Here is an 18,946-nt window from a genome sequence, read left to right on the forward strand (position 1 = left end):
AATATTTATTTACTATTTATCTACATCTAGTATGCGTAATTGGACCTACTCTGTGTACACTACATACTGTTTCAAACGTGGTATTATTTTTTCGTCCATACATCATCTAACTGCTTATCCTGGTCGCGGTGTGATGTTATTTTTTATTAACATTTCTGAGATTCCAAGTTCAAATATTTTCTTCCAAACAACGAACTTGTACTATATTTTGCTGAACTGTTTCAGTACGTTGTACTATGTGCAATGTTATATCCACCTGTTCGTGTCTAACCGCCCGGTACATTGAACTGAGGTAAGAATTATATGCCTCGTAAGTAATATCGCATCTTTATTATTACATAACCATTTTCTTCTTTGTTCATTTCCATCCAGTTAACAAAAATTGGTTGCATAGGACAACTAGTGGTCGGAGGTCAAAACATCACAGTCCGGAATATTTTACGTTACCGTCGAGGTGTTCATATTTGAATTTGGATGAAGAAAAAAAGTGTTCCTGAACAAATATACAAAATGATATTTCTATTCATCTATCTTTCATAACCATTTATACAGTGTGGCATCAGGGTGGGCCTGAAGCCTATGGCTATCCCCTCTATAAGGGATACCAGTCCAGGGTTTCTGCATTGCCCAGCTGTGTGTTTTCTGACTGTGACTGGAAACTGGAGATAACAGTAAACTGTTTGATCAAAGTGTTGCCCAACATAAGAGCAGCCTGCTCCCTGGAGTGTGGCACACACTGGCATATCACAGTGCCACACTGGTGTGCTTGGCTGCTGGTGGTCCCAGTCGGCATAGAAAAAAACATTTTACACACACATAAGATGTTTAGCAGAGAACTCACTTGGCTTTATTGCGATTTACAAACTGAAGCATGCAGTATATAGGGCTCCGCCGTAGGCGCTTCTGCAGAGAAAGCAGAAAATAAACACGTGTAGTGTGACTCCAGCACACATCACCATTGGCACTGGAAGACGCACCCTGCTGTGTTTACGGTGGGGGTGATACACACCTGCCTTAAGCACAGGGAAAGGTGTATTCAGCCAGAGTATAGTCACCTGAAAAACAAGCCTGAGTAAGACACCAGTCAACACACAGAGCACACGCTCCAATTAGCTCATCCATGCACACGCCCATATGGGAGATGCCCTTACTGGTCTGGTAGTAGTCATACATCTTGACTATGGCCGGCTTAAGGTCCTTCACGTTGACCTGTTGTTCAAGCTGCAGCGTGTAGATCAGAGGAATGTCTCTATGCAGCTGTTTAAAAGCAATAAGAAATGGCTGTAAATTATCCAGAAGAATTTAGTGTGCACATACTTATTCAAAGCCTCACCGACCGCCTTAAATATGTAACCACATCACTGGCAGCACAAGACAGTAACAAAATCAAAATCTAGCTGTTAGGCCAAGGCAGCACGGTGCTGTTTTTGAATAGTGATATTTGCATCTTCAGAAACGCAGCATTCTGCCCTGCCAGCCTGTTGTTAAATCTGTCAGTTCTAAGAGTATAAAAGTACCTCAGCCACATAGATAATGACATGGTCATCTTCAACATCAACCCGATCGATGCTTATGGATGTCTTCAGCTGTCAGATACAAATGTGCAACCCGTTAAACATATGCATGCCGGAACAGAAACACAAGGCACAGATGGTCAAAAGTAAAGCACAAAGGAGTCACAATTAAGTGGTGACCCACCGTTTTCAAGGACGACTGCATGGGCACGAAGCCTGACAGCATGCTTATGTCTACAATGACCATATTGGTGCTGTCCATCAGCCCATTATATCTGCAACAGAAGAACACAGAGGAATGCTCTGTACCACATCTTTCTTTTTGCATTAGGATCTCCAGTGTTCATTAATGCATCACCTAATTAATACTTTTGATTGTAGCCAATTGACTACAAATGACTAAAGCTTAATTAACAGATTCACAGATTTACTAGAGTGATTTTGATTGAGCACCTTACTCAGGAATATTACTGCAATCTTTCTGCAGCACTCTGAGCAGGCAGCCCAGTTGCCCAGTAATGAAATTTTATACTTTTTACAGCATCGTATCCATGGAACTGCACTCACTTTATGGTGAAGTTGAGCGTTAGGATTTTCTGTTGCCGAGTGGAGCTGCAGTCACTGTTTGTGTTGGCGACAACGCTGAAGGTGGAGCTGAGAGTCGGTGTGGGGATGTTGTAATGAAGCACCAGCTGGGAGTTAAACACAACACATGCCGTACCCAAAAGGCCACTGAACACTCATGAGAGCTGTGCTCACGTGTCCTTCATGAAAACCTCTCATAAGCAAATCTACCAGTCTGACTATCAATGTTTCATAATAAAATGCAAAATACACAATGTAGACAAAAGTATTGGGAGATCCATAGTAATTATAGGAGTTGCCCACTTAAGCTACACCCATTGCTGACATACAGGTGTATAATTAAGCACTCATCCATGCAACCTGCAGCGTTAAACAATGGCAGCAAATGGGGGGGTCATACAGAAGAGGTTAGTCAGCCCGGCACTGTCATTGGACACCACTGGACACCTTTCTAACAAGTCGGTTCCCCACATTTCTGTCCTGCTAAAACTGCCCTGGTCATTCGCAAGTGAACTGGAAACATCTGGGAGCAAGTCCATCTGCGAGGTGGGGGCCACACAAGCTCAAAGAGAGGGACCTGATCACCCAGCATCAATACCCAACCTGAATGGCAGCAAATCCCACCAGCAATGTGTACTGACGTCTAATGGAAAGCCTTCCCAGAGTGTACAGGCTATCACATAATCTGAGGGTGAGCCGGCTTCATATTAATACACTTTGATTCAGAGTGAGATGTCGGACCGACTGATGTCCCAATACTCGTCCACATAGAGTATTTGTTTAGTGTGGTTTGTATTTTTAATGAATGCCACTAAATAGTCATTGCTCTGCCAGAGTAACGCTCACCTGTGCAGAGACACAGCTAGTGCCCTGCACTGCAATGCTGTAGTGTCCTTGGGGGTCCTGCAGTGCCCTCTCCTGGTAAAGCAGCCTGTTGTCTTCATTGACGGTGAAGTGATGTTGCTCTGTACCTGCTGACTGCACGCTCACTGTGCTGGAGCCATCTGGACTGTACACAGCGGTGGCGTAGGCAGAGAGCGCCTGCAGAGCCAGTACTGTGTCCTGCGCACATACAGCACAGCCCTCTGAGCGGCTCATGGCGTATTATACACGAAAACTACACAGACTGCATGGCTCAAGGGAATGACACTGTACCACACACACACACACATACACAGGTTTGTAATTATATCTCTGTGGGGACCCTCCATTCATTCCTAAGCGGGAAATTCTAATCCCAACATAATTACCATAACCACTAATCAGCCTTAACTTTAACTCTAAGTAACTAAACAAAATACGAGACTTTTGGCATTTTTACTTTTTTATTTGCATTCACAAATCTTTGTGGGGACCTGAAAATGGTCAGCACAATGTCAAAAAACAGGTATTTATTATATTGTTGGGACATTCAGCTCAATGCACCTGTGTGGTGGGGGGTTACCTGTGTGGAGCAGGTTATCTGTATGTGGTTATCCATGTGGTGGGGGTTACCTGTATGTGGTGAAGGTTACCTGTATGTAGTTACCCATGTGGTTGGAGTTACCTGTGTGGTGAAGGTTACCTGTATGTAGTTACCCATGTGGTTGGAGTTACCTGTGTGGTGAAGGTTACCTGTATGTAGTTACCCATGTGGTGGGGGTTACCTGTGTGGTGAAGGTTACCTGTATGTAGTTACCCATGTGGTGGGGGTTACCTGTGTGGTGAAGGTTACCTGTATGTAGTTACCCATGTGGTGGGGGTTACCTGTGTGGAGCAGGTTACCTGTATGTAGTTACCCATGTGGTGGGGGTTACCTGTGTGGTGAAGGTTACCTGTATGTAGTTACCCATGTGGTGGGGGTTACCTGTGTGGTGAAGGTTACTTGTATGTAGTTACCCATGTGGTGGGGGTTACCTGTGTGGTGAAGGTTACCTGTATGTAGTTACCCATGTGGTGGGGGTTACCTGTGTGGTGAAGGTTACCTGTATGTAGTTACCCATGTGGTGGGGGTTACCTGTGTGGTGAAGGTTACCTGTATGTAGTTACCCATGTGGTGGGGGTTACCTGTGTGGTGAAGGTTACCTGTATGTAGTTACCCATGTGGTGGGGGTTACCTGTGTGGTGAAGGTTACCTGTATGTAGTTACCCATGTGGTGGGGGTTACCTGTGTGGTGAAGGTTACTTGTATGTAGTTACCCATGTGGTGGGGGTTACCTGTGTGGTGAAGGTTACTTGTATGTAGTTACCCATGTGGTGGGGGTTACCTGTGTGGTGAAGGTTACCTGTATGTAGTTACCCATGTGGTGGGGGTTACCTGTGTGGTGAAGGTTACCTGTATGTAGTTACCCATGTGGTGGGGGTTACCTGTGTGGTGAAGGTTACCTGTATGTAGTTACCCATGTGGTTGGAGTTACCTGTGTGGTGAAGGTTACCTGTATGTAGTTACCTGTGTGGATGAGAAGCCACCGTACTCGTTCTGCTGCCTCACTAGCCACTGGACTATTTTGGTGGCATAACCCAAGTCGGTGGAGGTCAGTGGAGATGTGGTGAGTATAGCTAGGAGCACGTAGGAACTGATCTCCACAGAGAGGGCCTCGGACTTCTCAGAAGATGACTGGGACCAGTGCAGCCCGCCTTCTGACTCAGAGATACACACAACGTGAGGGGTGGCGGAGTCGTAGATTCAGTAAAACAAGACAGATAGATACACATGCACAATCTATACCTTTATCTGAGGCGATTTTCTTCAGGTGGTCCAGCAACTGGGCACGTTTCTCCTGATCTCCAGCCAGGCTGAAGGTATAGGCCAACAGGGCCGTGGTGTAGGTGTTCGTCAGGTAGCTGCTGTCTGACCTCAGACAGGCCAGGCTACGGTTTACAGCAGCGTCCTGGGGCTGCAACACAGCCAATCAGTGAAGGTCCACTATCTGGCCTTGGTGCTCAGTCCAAAGTCAGTAATAGGCCACAATAAGAGCACCTGGCCTGGATGAGAGTACTCACTGACATCTTACTCTCCAGGAAGGCCGCAGTGATGTAAGCAGTGAGTGTCACGTCATCGCCCACTCCACCCTGTTTAGACAGTGAGTCGCATTATGTAGCAGAGCACCCCACCCCACACCGTCCCAAACCCACCCCACACCGTCCCAAACCCACCCCACAGCGTCCCACCAGCTGCTGACCGGATCTCCAGTCGCTGGGATTCTCACCTTCATTCTGTTGTTGAAAAGCTTCCCCACAGTCAAAAAGCATCCGTCTGGTTTCTGCGTCGTGAGCAGCCAGGAATGTGCCTCCTTCATTTGTTTGGGCTCGATGTAGATGAACTCCTGGGCACTGGAAAAAGACTTGGCTACGAAGGCGGTCAGCCTGAGGGAGAGATACAGACGTTCCTCCAATCAGCTCCTAGAGGCACCTCAGATGTAACCCAGGCCAAGGTCCCGGCTCCCATCTTGGGGACAGAGATACACGTTTGAAACCTACTTACCAGTTGTTTCCAGATCCTGAGCCAAAGGTGCTGAATGCGCCATTATGATGCTTGTAATTCAGCTGCCTCTGGTAACCTGGCAGACAGAAAGGTACGACAAACTGTAACAGCTAACCCTCGTTGTTAGTCTCACGAGGCCTTCAGTGCCCTCCCAATCACCAGGCTCCGTTTGTCCACTCTTAGAACATTTTCACCCAGAGCTAAGACAGGCCTAGCCATAATCCCGTCCATACAGCCAGCTATGCAGGTACAGGCTCCGGGGTACCGAGCTTTGGCTTACGCTGGCATGGTGGGGGCCAGGGGGGTGTGAAAGAGCGTTTCTTTGACCTTGTTTTTTTTTACTTGAACTGGGGCTGTAATACTTAGGATGTTTAAATACCTGCAGTTCTCCGCCATGTTGGTGTAATTTAACCGGTGAGAAGTCTACCTCTCCCCCCTCCCCTCTTTACTCGGCTCTGCTGTCCATGCTGGTCTATACCCTAGTGAACAAAACCGCAGTGTGGACCCTTTGAAGCACTAACCCACAGAGTAAATGGCCGGCTCACTCACCGCTCTTCAGGAATCCTGTGGCCTTCTCTTGGATTGCCGGGGTCAGCTGGTTCGTGGCTTGCAGGTAATGCAGAAGGTAGATGTTGGGGGCCAGGAGGACCATGTTCTGCTCACCGCAGCCGTAGGGCATCCTCAGCAGGTTCTCCAGATTCTGCAGCGCGTGGCCTAGTATGTCCCCTGAATGAAGAGGAGACACCTCTGACCAGGAACATGACTGCGGTGGCTGACGACGCATGCATATGTTGGAAGTCTGATCTGAAGATGTGATCTCCATGGTTACGGTTGAGGTTACCCTGGTTACAATTATTCTCTGGGGAATTCCTAGACCCCTAAACTACACTCTTCTCAATGGGCAGACAAGACTCAGTGACTCCACTTGGCACGTTTGTCAGTATTGGCCTCTTTCGTTTTTAATTTACCCAGGACAGAGAATGTGACACGGGTTGATCCTTCCACAACATTCTCAGGCAGCTGCAGCTGCACAGACTCATTGATTTCTTTTCCTGGGGACAGTTTGGAATACAAAGAAATGAATCACAGATAGAGACATGCAGACAGACACACAGACAGACACACAGACAGAGACACACAGACAGACAGATAGAGACACACAGACAGACACACAGATAGAGACACACAGACAGACACACAGACAGACACACAGACAGAGACACACAGACAGACACACAGACAGACAGATAGAGACACACAGACAGACACACAGACAGAGACACACAGACAGACACACAGACAGACAGATAGAGACACACAGACAGACACACAGACAGAGACACAGACAGACACACAGACAGACACACAGACAGAGATGCACAGACAGACACACAGACAGAGATGCACAGACAGACACACAGACAGACACACAGACAGACAGATAGAGACACACAGACAGACACACAGATAGAGACACACAGACAGACACACAGACAGACACACAGACAGACACACAGACAGACATACAGACAGACACACACACACACGTGCGCACAAACACTCACAGACACACACTCACCACTCGGACATAGCAGCCAGCTCTGACTGTCAGTCTTTTCTGTTCCTTCAGCCTGCAAATCACAAGAACTGCATCATGGGTCACAGTGCATATTTACTGAATCAATTAAATTATGAGTTAGAATATTGAACATTGAATATCAGATGCATGTTTAGAAAAACTGTAACAGATTCTTTCCAAGGGAAAATACTGTGAGGCTGTCAGGCCATGGTGGTGTCCTATGGCAAGCCTGCGTAGCATAAGCCAGTAAGGAAAAGGGATGGATGGAAAAATGAACAACAGCCCATGCACTAGTGAGCCAAAGATTAAAATGCCTTATTCCAAGCCTGGCATTACTCACCTTGACCAGCAGGGTGCGCGTGACCCGGTCGATGCGACCCCTATCTGGTACACGCACCACCTCGTTATTGCATAAGATTTCTGTGGAACTGGCCTCCGCACTGATGGACACATTCACAGCACCTGAGTGTAAAAAGTGCGGGATTTAATGGGGATGTGCATAAATCATAGGACCACGCGTGTGTTAGAGTGGGCAGAGAGAACCAGAGTACGTCCAGGTTGGCATTGAGCAATAGGCACATGAACTTAGCAGCTTACCGAGGGCTGAGGGCACCAGAACCCACTGGAAGGTCTTTCTCTCGGAGGCACACAGGCAGGAGGAATACTGGCAGCCAGCGCAGGCCTGTAATGTGTAATCCGTGGAAGGTGCAGCGGTCACGGCGACCTGAGAAAGCAAGCGGGTTAGAATGATCGCAGCAAACACGTGCGTCACACACAAGTGTCAGTCTGTATACGCACCATGATGCACGTAGGCAAGTAGTTGAAGACAGTGGCTTTCAGCTCAAAGTTCTCCCCGCGGACGATGGAGTAGGGCAAGGTAACCTCCAGAAAAAAGGGCTGGAAGACTGTGAGGTTAAGTGGGGGGGCCAGGCCCAGCCCGGCTTGGGACAAGCAGAACGCATCCGTCTCCCAGGTGGTGATAGTGTCTGGGACGACACGGGACACTCTGGCAGAGCCAGAGTCCCTGCACACAGACAAGAGAAAGGAGGCTGATCAGATGAGAGCCAGATGAGATGAGATGATCAGATGAGAGCCAGATGAGATGAGATGATCAGACGAGAGCCAGATGAGATGAGATGATCAGATGAGAGCCAGATGAGATGAGATGATCAGATGAGAGCCAGATGAGATGAGATGATCAGATGAGAGCCAGCTGCTTAGCGATGCTTTTATTGTATCTTTTTACTTATATAGTTAAAGAGACATGACTGCATGACTGAAATGACACTGCTGAGAAGAACAGCCCCCCGAAACTGGCCAACAGGAGCAGCACTGTTCTTCTCTGAAGCTCTCTGAGCACCGTAGGCTGACACCTGAATCAGAGAGTTCTTACCCCACTTCTACAAGATCCCAGATCCAAGTCTCAGGGAAGAACGTCCTTTTGGTCTCCAGTGGTGGCAATTCGGGCATCAATGGCATTGCATCTGCTCTCATCGAAAGTCGGTCCATTGTATTCGACATTGCTTGGACAGATATGAAAATAATATGCTATCAAGTCAACATATGTTTACGGATACGCAGATATACACAAATTCTATCCTACATATTCTGTGACCACATGCAATAACCACTAATAACAACACGAAACACCTGTAGCTTAAATTTGACAGGAATTAACATTCATGCATTGTGAAGGTAACACAAATTAACACAGACACCCAACGGTGATCCTTCAGGTAAGATAAAGGATTTGAGTCTCACCTATAACATGCTGGTAGAAATAGTTTCTCCCCTTGAAAACGACACAGGAAGGCATTCTTAGGATCAAATTACTGATAGTCTTTAGTCCCAAATTCTGAAAAGAAGATGAAACAATGCATCTTAACATCTGCCAGTTGAAATGCAATGACAGTTGACTTGCTTGTTGAAAGCCTATATGTCATGAGCAGATTGAGCAACCAGATATGGATAAGGAAGGCCAGCTGGGCATATTCAGGAAGGATAGGGAAGGCCAGCTGGGTATATTCAGGAAGGATAAGGAAGGCCAGCTGGGTATATGCAGGAAGGATAAGGAAGGCCAGCTGGGTATATTCAGGAAGGATAAGGAAGGCCAGCTGGGTATATGCAGGAAGGATAAGGAAGGCCAGCTGGGTATATTCAGGAAGGATAAGGAAGGCCAGCTGGGTATATTCAGGAAGGATAAGGAAGGCCAGCTGGGTATATGCAGGAAGGATAAGGAAGGCCAGCTGGGTATATTCAGGAAGGATAAGGAAGGCCAGCTGGGTATATTCAGGAAGGATAAGGAAGGCCAGCTGGGTATATGCAGGAAGGATAAGGAAGGCCAGCTGGGTATATTCAGGAAGGATAAGGAAGGCCAGCTGGGTATATTCAGGAAGGATAAGGAAGGCCAGCTGGGTATATTCAGGAAGGATAAGGAAGGCCAGCTGGGTATATGCAGGAAGGATAAGGAAGGCCAGCTGGGTATATTCAGGAAGGATAAGGAAGGCCAGCTGGGTATATTCAGGAAGGATAAGGAAGGCCAGCTGGGTATATTCAGGAAGGATAAGGAAGGCCAGCTGGGTATATTCAGGAAGGATAAGGAAGGCCAGCTGGGTATATGCAGGAAGGATAAGGAAGGCCAGCTGGGTATATTCAGGAAGGATAAGGAAGGCCAGCTGGGTATATGCAGGAAGGATAAGGAAGGCCAGCTGGGTATATTCAGGAAGGATAAGGAAGGCCAGCTGGGTATATGCAGGAAGGATAAGGAAGGCCAGCTGGGTATATTCAGGAAGGATAAGGAAGGCCAGCTGGGTATATGCAGGAAGGATAAGGAAGGCCAGCTGGGTATATGCAGGAAGGATAAGGAAGGCCAGCTGGGTATATGCAGGAAGGATAAGGAAGGCCAGCTGGGTATATGCAGGAAGGATAAGGAAGGCCAGCTGGGTATATTCAGGAAGGATAAGGGCCCCAAGACCCTTAACCCCCAGCTCCCTGGGCTCCCCAAGGCCCTTAGCCCCCAGCTCCCTGGGTCTTCACAGACAACTTACTCCACAAAGAGCAAGTTGAAGGCAGTGTAAAAAAGACAATTTCCCCATGGGATTAATAAAGTATTAATAATTATTATTATAAAACAGTTCAAGCACTGTTTTGCTTTGTAGACAAAAAAAAATCTTACCCTAAAATTACTTAGAGCATATATTTCTCTGTCATAACTAAGGTAGCGTTTCGATCTGACAGGCATGCATGTGGAAGGTTCATCCATCCAGTATGGCAGCTCCGCACTTCTTTGGACCGGTAACAAATCGAATATCTGTCCCGGAAAAACACCAAAGGGAGAAATTCAGTTTAACTGCTAAAATGCAAAGCAATTCAGCCCTTTTTAATAAGATCTGTTAAAAAAATCTGTGTGTGTGTGTACACAATGTTGTGATTTTGATGGGAATTGTCACGCTGTCATACTTTTTCGGCACTCAGACGCTTGCTTGCATCAAGCAGCAGCACGCTCTGGTCGATGCTAGCAAGTGCACACAAGGCCCCCGGCAGAGCCGTGACCTTCAGCTCCACGTTCTCCCCTGGTACAGCTCGGCTGGGTGTGAACTCCATGGACACCTAAACAGACACACAGGCTTCCAGATGGCCAGCATCTCACAAAAAGAACACCATGCCAATGCAAGGAACCTGTTCCAAACTTCACCGTGTTTGAAGACACACACTCAGTAAAATCACGGCATGAGATACACACCTTGTGCTTCAAGCACTTTTCTACGGAGAAGTCCATGTTATTTCCAATCACACCCCCACTGGGCAGCACCATGTAGACAAGAACCTGGGCTATTGGAGGAAGCTCTTCAATGGCCTCCAGCAGAAAGGAGGTCTTGCCCTCGGTGTCTGTGGGAAAAGAGGCTCTTAATGTAGAGCATCCAGTGTGTCTTGTGGATCAAGAGTTTGCTGTGGGGGTGACGTGACTTGGGGATGACACTACTGAAAAAATGCAGACATCCGAACATTTTTTATGATTGTTTAGTGATGGCACACTCCCTCTCTGTCTAGAGATGAATTATATGAACTAATACAGGCTAGCTATTTTTCAGTTACAGTTATAACTATGTTTGTTTAGCAGTGGCTAAATTAAGTCCTCAATAGTTTGCCAGTCTGCAGTGTTTCACTCAACAATGTAACAACAGCCTAACTACACTGCACTAACAGCGTATGTGACTCAGCCTAACTGCACTGCACACAGCCTGTGTATGTGGCTCATCCTAAATACACTGCACACAGCCTGTGTATGTGACACAGCCTAACTGTGCATGTGACTCAGGCTAACGGCACTGCACACAGCCTAACTGTGTATGTGACACAGCCTAACTGTGCATGTGACTCAGGCTAACTGCACTGCACACAGTCTAACTGTACTCTCAGTTGCCAAGTGAATTAAAGGGAATAGGTTCCCTCCCCTTCTCAAATACAGTGGTCTGTTACAGTTCGCATTCACGCTATGGCTGTGTCAGAAAGTTACCGTTACTATTACTGGGTCTCTGAGGGACAGATTAACGGTTGAACTTTACTGTCTTGGTCCCATTCCCACACAGCATCAGCTTTATAAGAGCGTCTGCTAAATGCCAGTGTCACATAGCCTATTAGTGCTGCTAACCAGCTGAATGCTGTAATGCGTCCAGGGGGCACAGGGAGCGAATCAGGCTTCCTGAGTGAGTCACTGAGGCCTTAGATTAGATGATTGCTTGGTTGGATTGATGTTTTTGCCACGGTGGCAGAGATTTTGGCGTGACGACCGCCTGGGAGAAATGTTACTGGCATCAGTGTCTCTTCTGCATCGTGAAACCTGGAGTGACCCACTAACTCACATAAGCCTTCTGACCACGGAACTGCCATCTGACCAGCACGGGCGATGGAACCTTTGGACAGAACCTGAAACCGAGACAGAAAACTAAAGTCAGTTTCATTTGTCTCAGGATGTGGGCATCATCTCTCCAAATCCATTACCGGAAAAAATCTTCTGAAAGCATGAATAATTCAACCTATAGGTATGACATCTTTCTTCTATTAGACAGTACATATTGAGCGTTTAATAAATAACTCACCAGGTAATATATATGTAATGGGCCTGCGTTCGGTGTCTCCCCAACCAGAGTGTACTTTACAACGATAGGCACAGAGCTTCCACATCTCAGCGGCTTTTCAATGCTCTTCAGAGATAATGAGCTGTATGTCTGTCTGTCGGGCGCTTCGGGCTGAATAGCTGAGAGGGTTTGCATGGGCTCATTGAAAGTCCCGTACAGAAGCCCGAAGCCAGGAACCAGAAGGGACTTGCACATGGCCTGGAAAAGCAAACAGATTCATGCACTCAGCAAGATGGCTGCAGCAGCATGGAGTGTAGCTGAGCAGCACAGGAGGCTAGAAGAGAGAAGTTTACCATCAAATTTACGCGCGATCCAGTGAACATTGTCGTATTGATGGAGAATGAAAATATGCCATCTGCGTTAGTAGTACCATTAAGGAATGGCACCCTGTTATACCAGTATCCCTGAAAGAGCTGGAGCTCAGCACTGGCTACTGGCGTGTCATTGTAATATGTCACTTTGATCTGGGGAAAAAGGCAAAGTGCATTAAAAGTTCATGCCTGTCAAATACTGTCACATCAATTATGCAAAACACCTAAATTCAACATAGACAACAATAACAGAAATAAAAAAGAGGTAATTACGTCTGCATTCGAGGACACCTACCTTCCCCTCAATGGTTGATCCAGGCTCATAAAATGCAGGCGTGTCGACAAAGGAAACAGATCCAATCCTTTTCACGATGTCTACGGGGGTGTTCTTTGCCAGAATGACACCTACAGGGGAAACGCTCCATCCTCAGCACACTGACCAGTGCAATGGCACCTGTCACATCTGTCGGCGTCAATGGCTTCTATTCTCCTATATATTCGTCCCACTGTGCCAGCGTTGGCGTTTTACCCTGCAGTCTTACCTGTTTCTTCCTCCTCCACTGTGCCATTAAACGTCAGCGTTTCCACACCCATGGCGGTGGAGTTATAGAAGAAGAACATGTCAAAGATGTGGGAGGCGCAGCCTGATTTCTCTAGCTGCGGGGGAGGAGCAGGTCACAGGAGTCACCGAAAAGGAGGCGTGTCAAATTGGGGAGCCTTCTGAGAAACAGCCTAATTCAAAAGTCAGAAGCTTGTAAAGGCGAGATACTGGGCCGCATTGAACTTGATTTTATGTCCTCTAGCATGTACAACTGACCATGTTTCAGGAGCAAGTCAGCGAATCAGCGAGCAGGCAGCTGGTCCTCCTTCTCACCTGTACAGATTCAGCGCGACGGCAGCAAACATCCCTCGGGGAGCAGCTCAGACACAGTTCAAAGCTCGCCTTTCCCGGCACTGCTTGGCCGTACGTGTACCTGAATGACAGAGCAGAGGGGCCCACTGCGCTCACGCATGTCTGCTTGTTGACGCACGCCGTGAGCAACGGCCTAGGAAAGCGAGTGCGGACCACACCCACCTTCCACACACGGAAACCTTCAGCTGGCTTTCCAGGATGTAGACCTTTGACGGGACCTTCAGGGATACCTCAAACCGTGGCAAAACTAGGGGGGGTCAGAGACACATGTAAGATCCCAGGATTACCTGGATACATTCACCATCTCCAGCTGCTGATCCTAGTCAGGTTTGCAGGGAGCCCTTAAGTCTTTGACTATTCACCGCATACTAATACACCTGTAACCAACTCTGACAGAGATCCACAGAGAACTCACCATACTCCATGACTTTGAATTTGTAATGGCTCCGGTGTTGTCCGGAGAAGGTCCTTAGCACGTAGCCACCCAGCGGAGCCTCTGAACTCAAAGGGTGCGAAAGCTGCAGGATCTTCTGGTTGGTCCTGACATTGGTCCACTGGGCAATGCGGTTGAATTTAGGGTCCTGGATGGAGACGCAAGACAACCTTTCTTTGTACTTACAAGAACATCTGACATCCTGATGCAACAGACTTAGTGCCAGGTTGAACAGAGAATCCTTCAGGGCCTTGACCACAAGAATGTAGGTTAGATGCTGCTGAGCAGAGACGCAGCACAGCGCGGTACCTAAGCTGAACACCGCATATGACATTATTCTGTCTGTATGCCAACATAGATAATCGTGTCAGGAAAACATAGAGCTGTCCATAAAAACTACCTTGGAGATGTTTAAAAACCTTCCTTGCACATGAAAAAAAAACACTTAGAGACAATGTGGGTGCAGACATGAAGCCGACAGGGAAATTCATCCTCACCTCCAGCTGCACCACGTCATACTGAAAAAGACAATGCAGAAAATAATCAGCTTAATGAGATACAGCGTTCAAAGGGTCCAGCTATGCAGGACAGAGTGGCTATTACATTAAGGACCTTGTGAACGCCTCTTCATTGGAGCACACCATGTCTATGTAGCAATAGTTTCTGCTAAAGTAAATGTTTGAAGACCTTCACATCTGCCCTGCCATATCTGAGTTTTTTTTTTTATATATATATATGTGAGATTTTCTGCTAGTAACCTTGACCTCAGTATTTGCTAGACTGACCCAGCAATTATTGGCTGAACATCTCCCAGCAGGACCCTGGGTGTGAGTGGTATTATGGGGTCCCCTTTTCCCCTGTTATTTTACTAAAACAGATTTGTAATTAAGCTTAGGTAGCTGTTGGATAACATTATGATATATGTATGGCACGTCTCAAAATATCCAGGAAGTGTGAAGGTTTTACTGATATGTAATTCATAATTAAATTTAAGCAATCTGAATGTATGCCAATCATACACAGGACTAAAAACATAACACGAGTGCCCCTGAAAAAAATGTGAGTTATATGTGATTATATGTAAGATCACAGTTAGGGTTAAGTTCACAGGTCAGTCTAAATCATTCAGTGACTTTGCAAAGTGTATTTTCGGGGGACTTGGGAGCAAGGATGGAAGCTGCTGTAAGCTTCCAGGCGGGACGAGCATAAGCTATGGTCACGCTGCTACGAAAATGGCCTCCATCCACGCAAGAGTTTTCATGTCATATACGAATATATTTCTATCCTCACTGACATGACCTGAAACGTATATGACATAGATATTAGCCTACATTGGACATGCGAGCATCGACACGCTGGTTGGTAAATTTGTTTCTTTTGTGCAAACATGCAGCAGCCATACAGAGTAACATGCTATGCAGCTGCACACAGGTCAGCAACAGGGAAAAATCCTTTGAAAGCAGCTCCACCATATCGGCCGGAATACTATCTACTTCCATGTAGGGTGACTGGGTGACCAATCAGACACGCAGAGGGTGTAACTAGGGGGATCAATTCAGGGATGGGCCATGTGATGAGTCTGTGTTTTTAATGAGTCTCTGTTTTCGCTTATCCACACTGAAACGCTTAAACTGAGTTTTCAGAAGTGTGTGGCACTTTCACAGAAGTCTATGACAGTGTTTACAAAGGTTTTGGGGGATGAACACTCAGGGGTAGCGTGGGCAAAATGCGAAAATGGAGACTAATATCTGCGTTTTTAAATGAAAACATGAGCACAATTAGAATTTCGGCCTATCAGTCTAACTTTCCCTTCCAGTACGTTTCATGTCACTTTCGTGTTAATGCTGCTGGTTATTCAGCAGTCCACCATTGCTAAAGTGAAACTCTGCCAATGCACAGCATCCATGCACAACTCCTCGTGCTCCTCCAGCTAAAGGTGATTCAGACTTGATGTCAATCAGATCTCATGGTCTTACCAGCTGATCTACAGGGGCAAACGCTGTGTCCAGGCTGACGATCCTGAAATGCACTACAAAGGAGGAAGAGATCGGGTAACATGGCTTAGTGGATTCAGACACATTAGAGTCCCTTTTAGCCAGTATTAGCCTGTAGCTTTATTCACAGGGTTCTTGGCATAAAATCCTGTTTGAGCCCAACAAGGTAGCATACAGACACAAAAGTGTTTGTGACCCAATAAGATAAAAAGCCAATTGTTTGTTATCTAAGGCAGTGCCCCAGATTTCTGGCATGACTGGTTATTCAGACGACTGTAATTAACGGCCAAAGTAGTTAGTCTGTGTTTAGTTTTACCCACCAGAGACAGAGATTTTAAAAGAGTGTAAGAAAGAGGAAAATACCAGTCTGCCCGGGCTTGTAAATGGGTTTGTCCGTCTGAATGAACGATATTGGCGTAGCTGGTTTTATCCGGACACTGGTCTCCTTCACCAGTTGAAGGTCCTGCCCACGTAACTCCACCCTAATTACTTGGATGGACTCCACACTCACTTTGGGGGGCTATGCATGGGAGGGAATGGTGCAAGTGCTCAGCACAACTCTACACCCGTTCAAATCTCACAACAATATATTTCGGAATCACCCAAATTTAATACTTTAGGAAAAACTTTCTGTCTTTTATACCCTGGATGTTCACATTCATGTCTGTGCTGAACAAGGCCAACACTGTACTATTGATTTCAGAAGAAAGTTCAGTGTGGACAGTGATTTTTTGACCTCCATGATCAGACGGCTACCTGTGACGCACCTGAAAATTAGAGCACTGGTAGATGTCTTTGTCTGAATGCACCTCCTGCAGGACTGTGGTCTGGTTCCCGTCCACCAGCGACACAGTGAGATGGAGCATTTCATGGACATGAAGCAAGAGGGCACAGAACTTCGTGTTGGAGCCGGTCGGAATTACCCCCGGAAACGTCACCAGGAAGGAACTGCGAAAGGAGTCACACTGTTCGACCAGCTGTCCGAAACTTTCATCAAATCTCGGACTGGGGGAAAAGCCTCATCTCCCTACAGACATCTCCCCACATTGATTCTGTAGTTATCACACACTGTCTGGCCAAAAATAAAGTTACACACTTTAATATTTCGTTGGACCACCTTTAGCGTTGATTATGGTGCACATTCATCAATGGACTCTTTCCATGTGCTTACGCAATGTATCAACATTTTTGTTTCATCCGGACACTAACCATGTGTGAAAATTATTCCTTGTGCTACTGAACCACTCTTTGGCAGTTCGAGCCTGATGAATCTTGGCATCATCGTCCTGGAATAGCCCGGTGACATTACGAAAGAAAGAATCCATTGATGGAATAACCTGGCCGTTCAGCACATTCACATTCTCAGCCGATTTCACTTTACTGCTGTATAATGTTGCTGGGCTGTAATAATGATTCAGTCATTGACTCTTGACTTGCTGTTTTAAATTTAATCGGTGGTATTTTTCGGCCAGGTGGTGTGCAAATCAGTCTCGGAGAAGGTACTCTCTCCCCCCCCCCCCAACCCCACCCATGACTCCTAGTTCTAGAAAAACAGAATACAGACAGGAGATTCCTGCATGTTGTTCCTGAGGATTAAATACAAGGTTTATGAATTGGAATGAATTTGGGGAGGCACCTATACGATGAAATTCAGACTGACATAAAAATTAAAATGGGTCAGGAAAATAAAGCCATGTGATTTCTCTCCTTCTGTGAGGTACTTGGCTCCTTCTCAGAGATTAACTTTGACATACTTTGTGCTTTGTGGCAGGCAGAAAATAAATGAATGCATTTTCCTTCCAAAATGACCAATTTGGGATTAGCACCAAACTCATACAGCACCATGCAAATATCTAAATGTTTACTAATAAGTAAAGTCTGCTTGTGGTTTGAGTTTGATCAAATCCATTAAAGCCATTGAAACCGGGGAGATCAAGCGACGCGTTGGTTGTCTCAGCACATCTCTAGAGTAAACACTCATATGTCCTGGGAGAGATGAGTTCAGAGTAACACACGACAGCTCACTTTCCAAACACTTAAGGTCTGATCTGAGATGGATGTAGGTATGGAGGTTTTACTTACGGGTCAGTTTGTGCTTGGCAGGCACAGAACAGGACGCAGGCTGTGAATATTCTTCTCCACATTATGAAAGAGGCTTTACGTCTCCCAAGGCAAAGTCCGTAAACCCAAATCCGTGGTCCCAACAGGACTATATAGCCCGCCCTCTTAGTGGGGTGGGACAGAGAGATTTGCCAGCCCTCTAGTGTTGATAATTTAACTCCTGAGGAAAAATTATCTAATATGCGCAATAAAGCCACTACTTGCAAAGCTAAAAATCCTATAATGGCCAACAATCAATCAGGCAGTTTGATGCAATCTTCATACCAAGGTTATATACCAAAGTCTAGCTTGCCTTTGTCCTGCCTTTTTTCTAGAGCAGTTTAGCTATTGCTCTTTTCTTCCATCAGTTACCCAATTTCTCCACTTTACTAACAGACATCACGATCATTGACCTGCTTTTATCAGTGTTTGGCCTCACAATCAGGTTTTCCATGCTGCAGCTTGATCTCTGGGTCCCTGAGGTTAAACATCTCACTGCAGTCATGCTGATGTGTGCTTTTCAGCCAAAGCTTACAACAAACCCTGTATCAGTCAACACCGAGACCTGCAATCCACAACAAATGGCATTTCTCTGGAGCTTCCTCAAGAGTTTAGCTAAACTGCGTCACATTAAGCAGGTCCTGCCTAGTCATGTAGAGACTGAGGGACCTCACCACATGGTCAGAAGCGTCAGTCTCACAGAGTGTGCACTGCGTGAGGTTCGTCACTCCCAGGACTGGCAGATTCTCGAATCATACACCTGTTTGGAAGGAGGCCCAGGACATAAGCACATAGAGACTTGTGGTGCTCAGATCCATCACTCATAGGCTTCAAACAGCCATCAATCAATTGCTGAAAGACAGGAACACTGACCATGCATGAGACAGTACCGTCTGGCTGCTGACCCGGCGAATCC

The 18,946-nt window shown here is 46.5% G+C and overlaps 1 protein-coding gene across 14 annotated transcripts; it reads right to left on the reverse strand.

Moving 5' to 3' along the window:
• Nucleotides 1-824: 824 nt before the first annotated feature.
• Nucleotides 825-18,381, reverse strand: LOC125712233 (alpha-2-macroglobulin-like). 14 transcript variants are annotated; one of them, XM_048982052.1, is made up of 36 exons: nucleotides 18,013-18,378; nucleotides 16,698-16,878; nucleotides 16,294-16,450; nucleotides 15,913-15,965; nucleotides 14,434-14,454; nucleotides 13,919-14,084; nucleotides 13,666-13,750; nucleotides 13,465-13,564; nucleotides 13,133-13,247; nucleotides 12,886-12,995; nucleotides 12,573-12,743; nucleotides 12,241-12,477; nucleotides 12,004-12,067; nucleotides 10,884-11,029; nucleotides 10,601-10,750; nucleotides 10,317-10,451; nucleotides 8,903-8,996; nucleotides 8,535-8,664; nucleotides 7,940-8,165; nucleotides 7,739-7,865; nucleotides 7,482-7,603; nucleotides 7,142-7,193; nucleotides 6,531-6,614; nucleotides 6,112-6,288; nucleotides 5,563-5,638; nucleotides 5,288-5,444; nucleotides 5,082-5,150; nucleotides 4,807-4,975; nucleotides 4,528-4,718; nucleotides 2,946-3,161; nucleotides 2,082-2,206; nucleotides 1,699-1,789; nucleotides 1,518-1,586; nucleotides 1,152-1,257; nucleotides 1,010-1,055; nucleotides 825-903 (listed from the first exon to the last, which is right to left on the reverse strand). In XM_048982052.1, exons 1-35 carry the CDS (start codon nucleotides 18,072-18,074, stop codon nucleotides 1,015-1,017), a joined length of 4,275 nt encoding a protein of 1,424 aa, XP_048838009.1. In that variant the 5' UTR covers nucleotides 18,075-18,378; the 3' UTR covers nucleotides 825-903; nucleotides 1,010-1,014. The 14 variants fall into 14 exon arrangements, 8 of the variants coding, with proteins under 8 accessions (XP_048838009.1, XP_048838010.1, XP_048838015.1 ...); XR_007383221.1 differs by lacking the exons at nucleotides 825-903; nucleotides 1,010-1,055; nucleotides 1,152-1,257; ... (2 more) ...; nucleotides 2,082-2,206; nucleotides 2,946-3,161 and adding exons at nucleotides 3,194-3,845; nucleotides 3,996-4,245; nucleotides 4,346-4,440 and having other exon boundaries at nucleotides 4,509-4,718; nucleotides 18,013-18,381; XR_007383220.1 differs by lacking the exons at nucleotides 825-903; nucleotides 1,010-1,055; nucleotides 1,152-1,257; ... (2 more) ...; nucleotides 2,082-2,206; nucleotides 2,946-3,161 and adding exons at nucleotides 3,194-3,945; nucleotides 3,996-4,245; nucleotides 4,346-4,440 and having other exon boundaries at nucleotides 4,509-4,718; nucleotides 18,013-18,381.
• Between the last annotated feature and the right edge of the window lie 565 nt (nucleotides 18,382-18,946).

Source organism: Brienomyrus brachyistius, chromosome 17 (genome assembly GCF_023856365.1).
Source record: "Brienomyrus brachyistius isolate T26 chromosome 17, BBRACH_0.4, whole genome shotgun sequence".
Classification (NCBI taxonomy): domain Eukaryota; kingdom Metazoa; phylum Chordata; class Actinopteri; order Osteoglossiformes; family Mormyridae; genus Brienomyrus; species Brienomyrus brachyistius.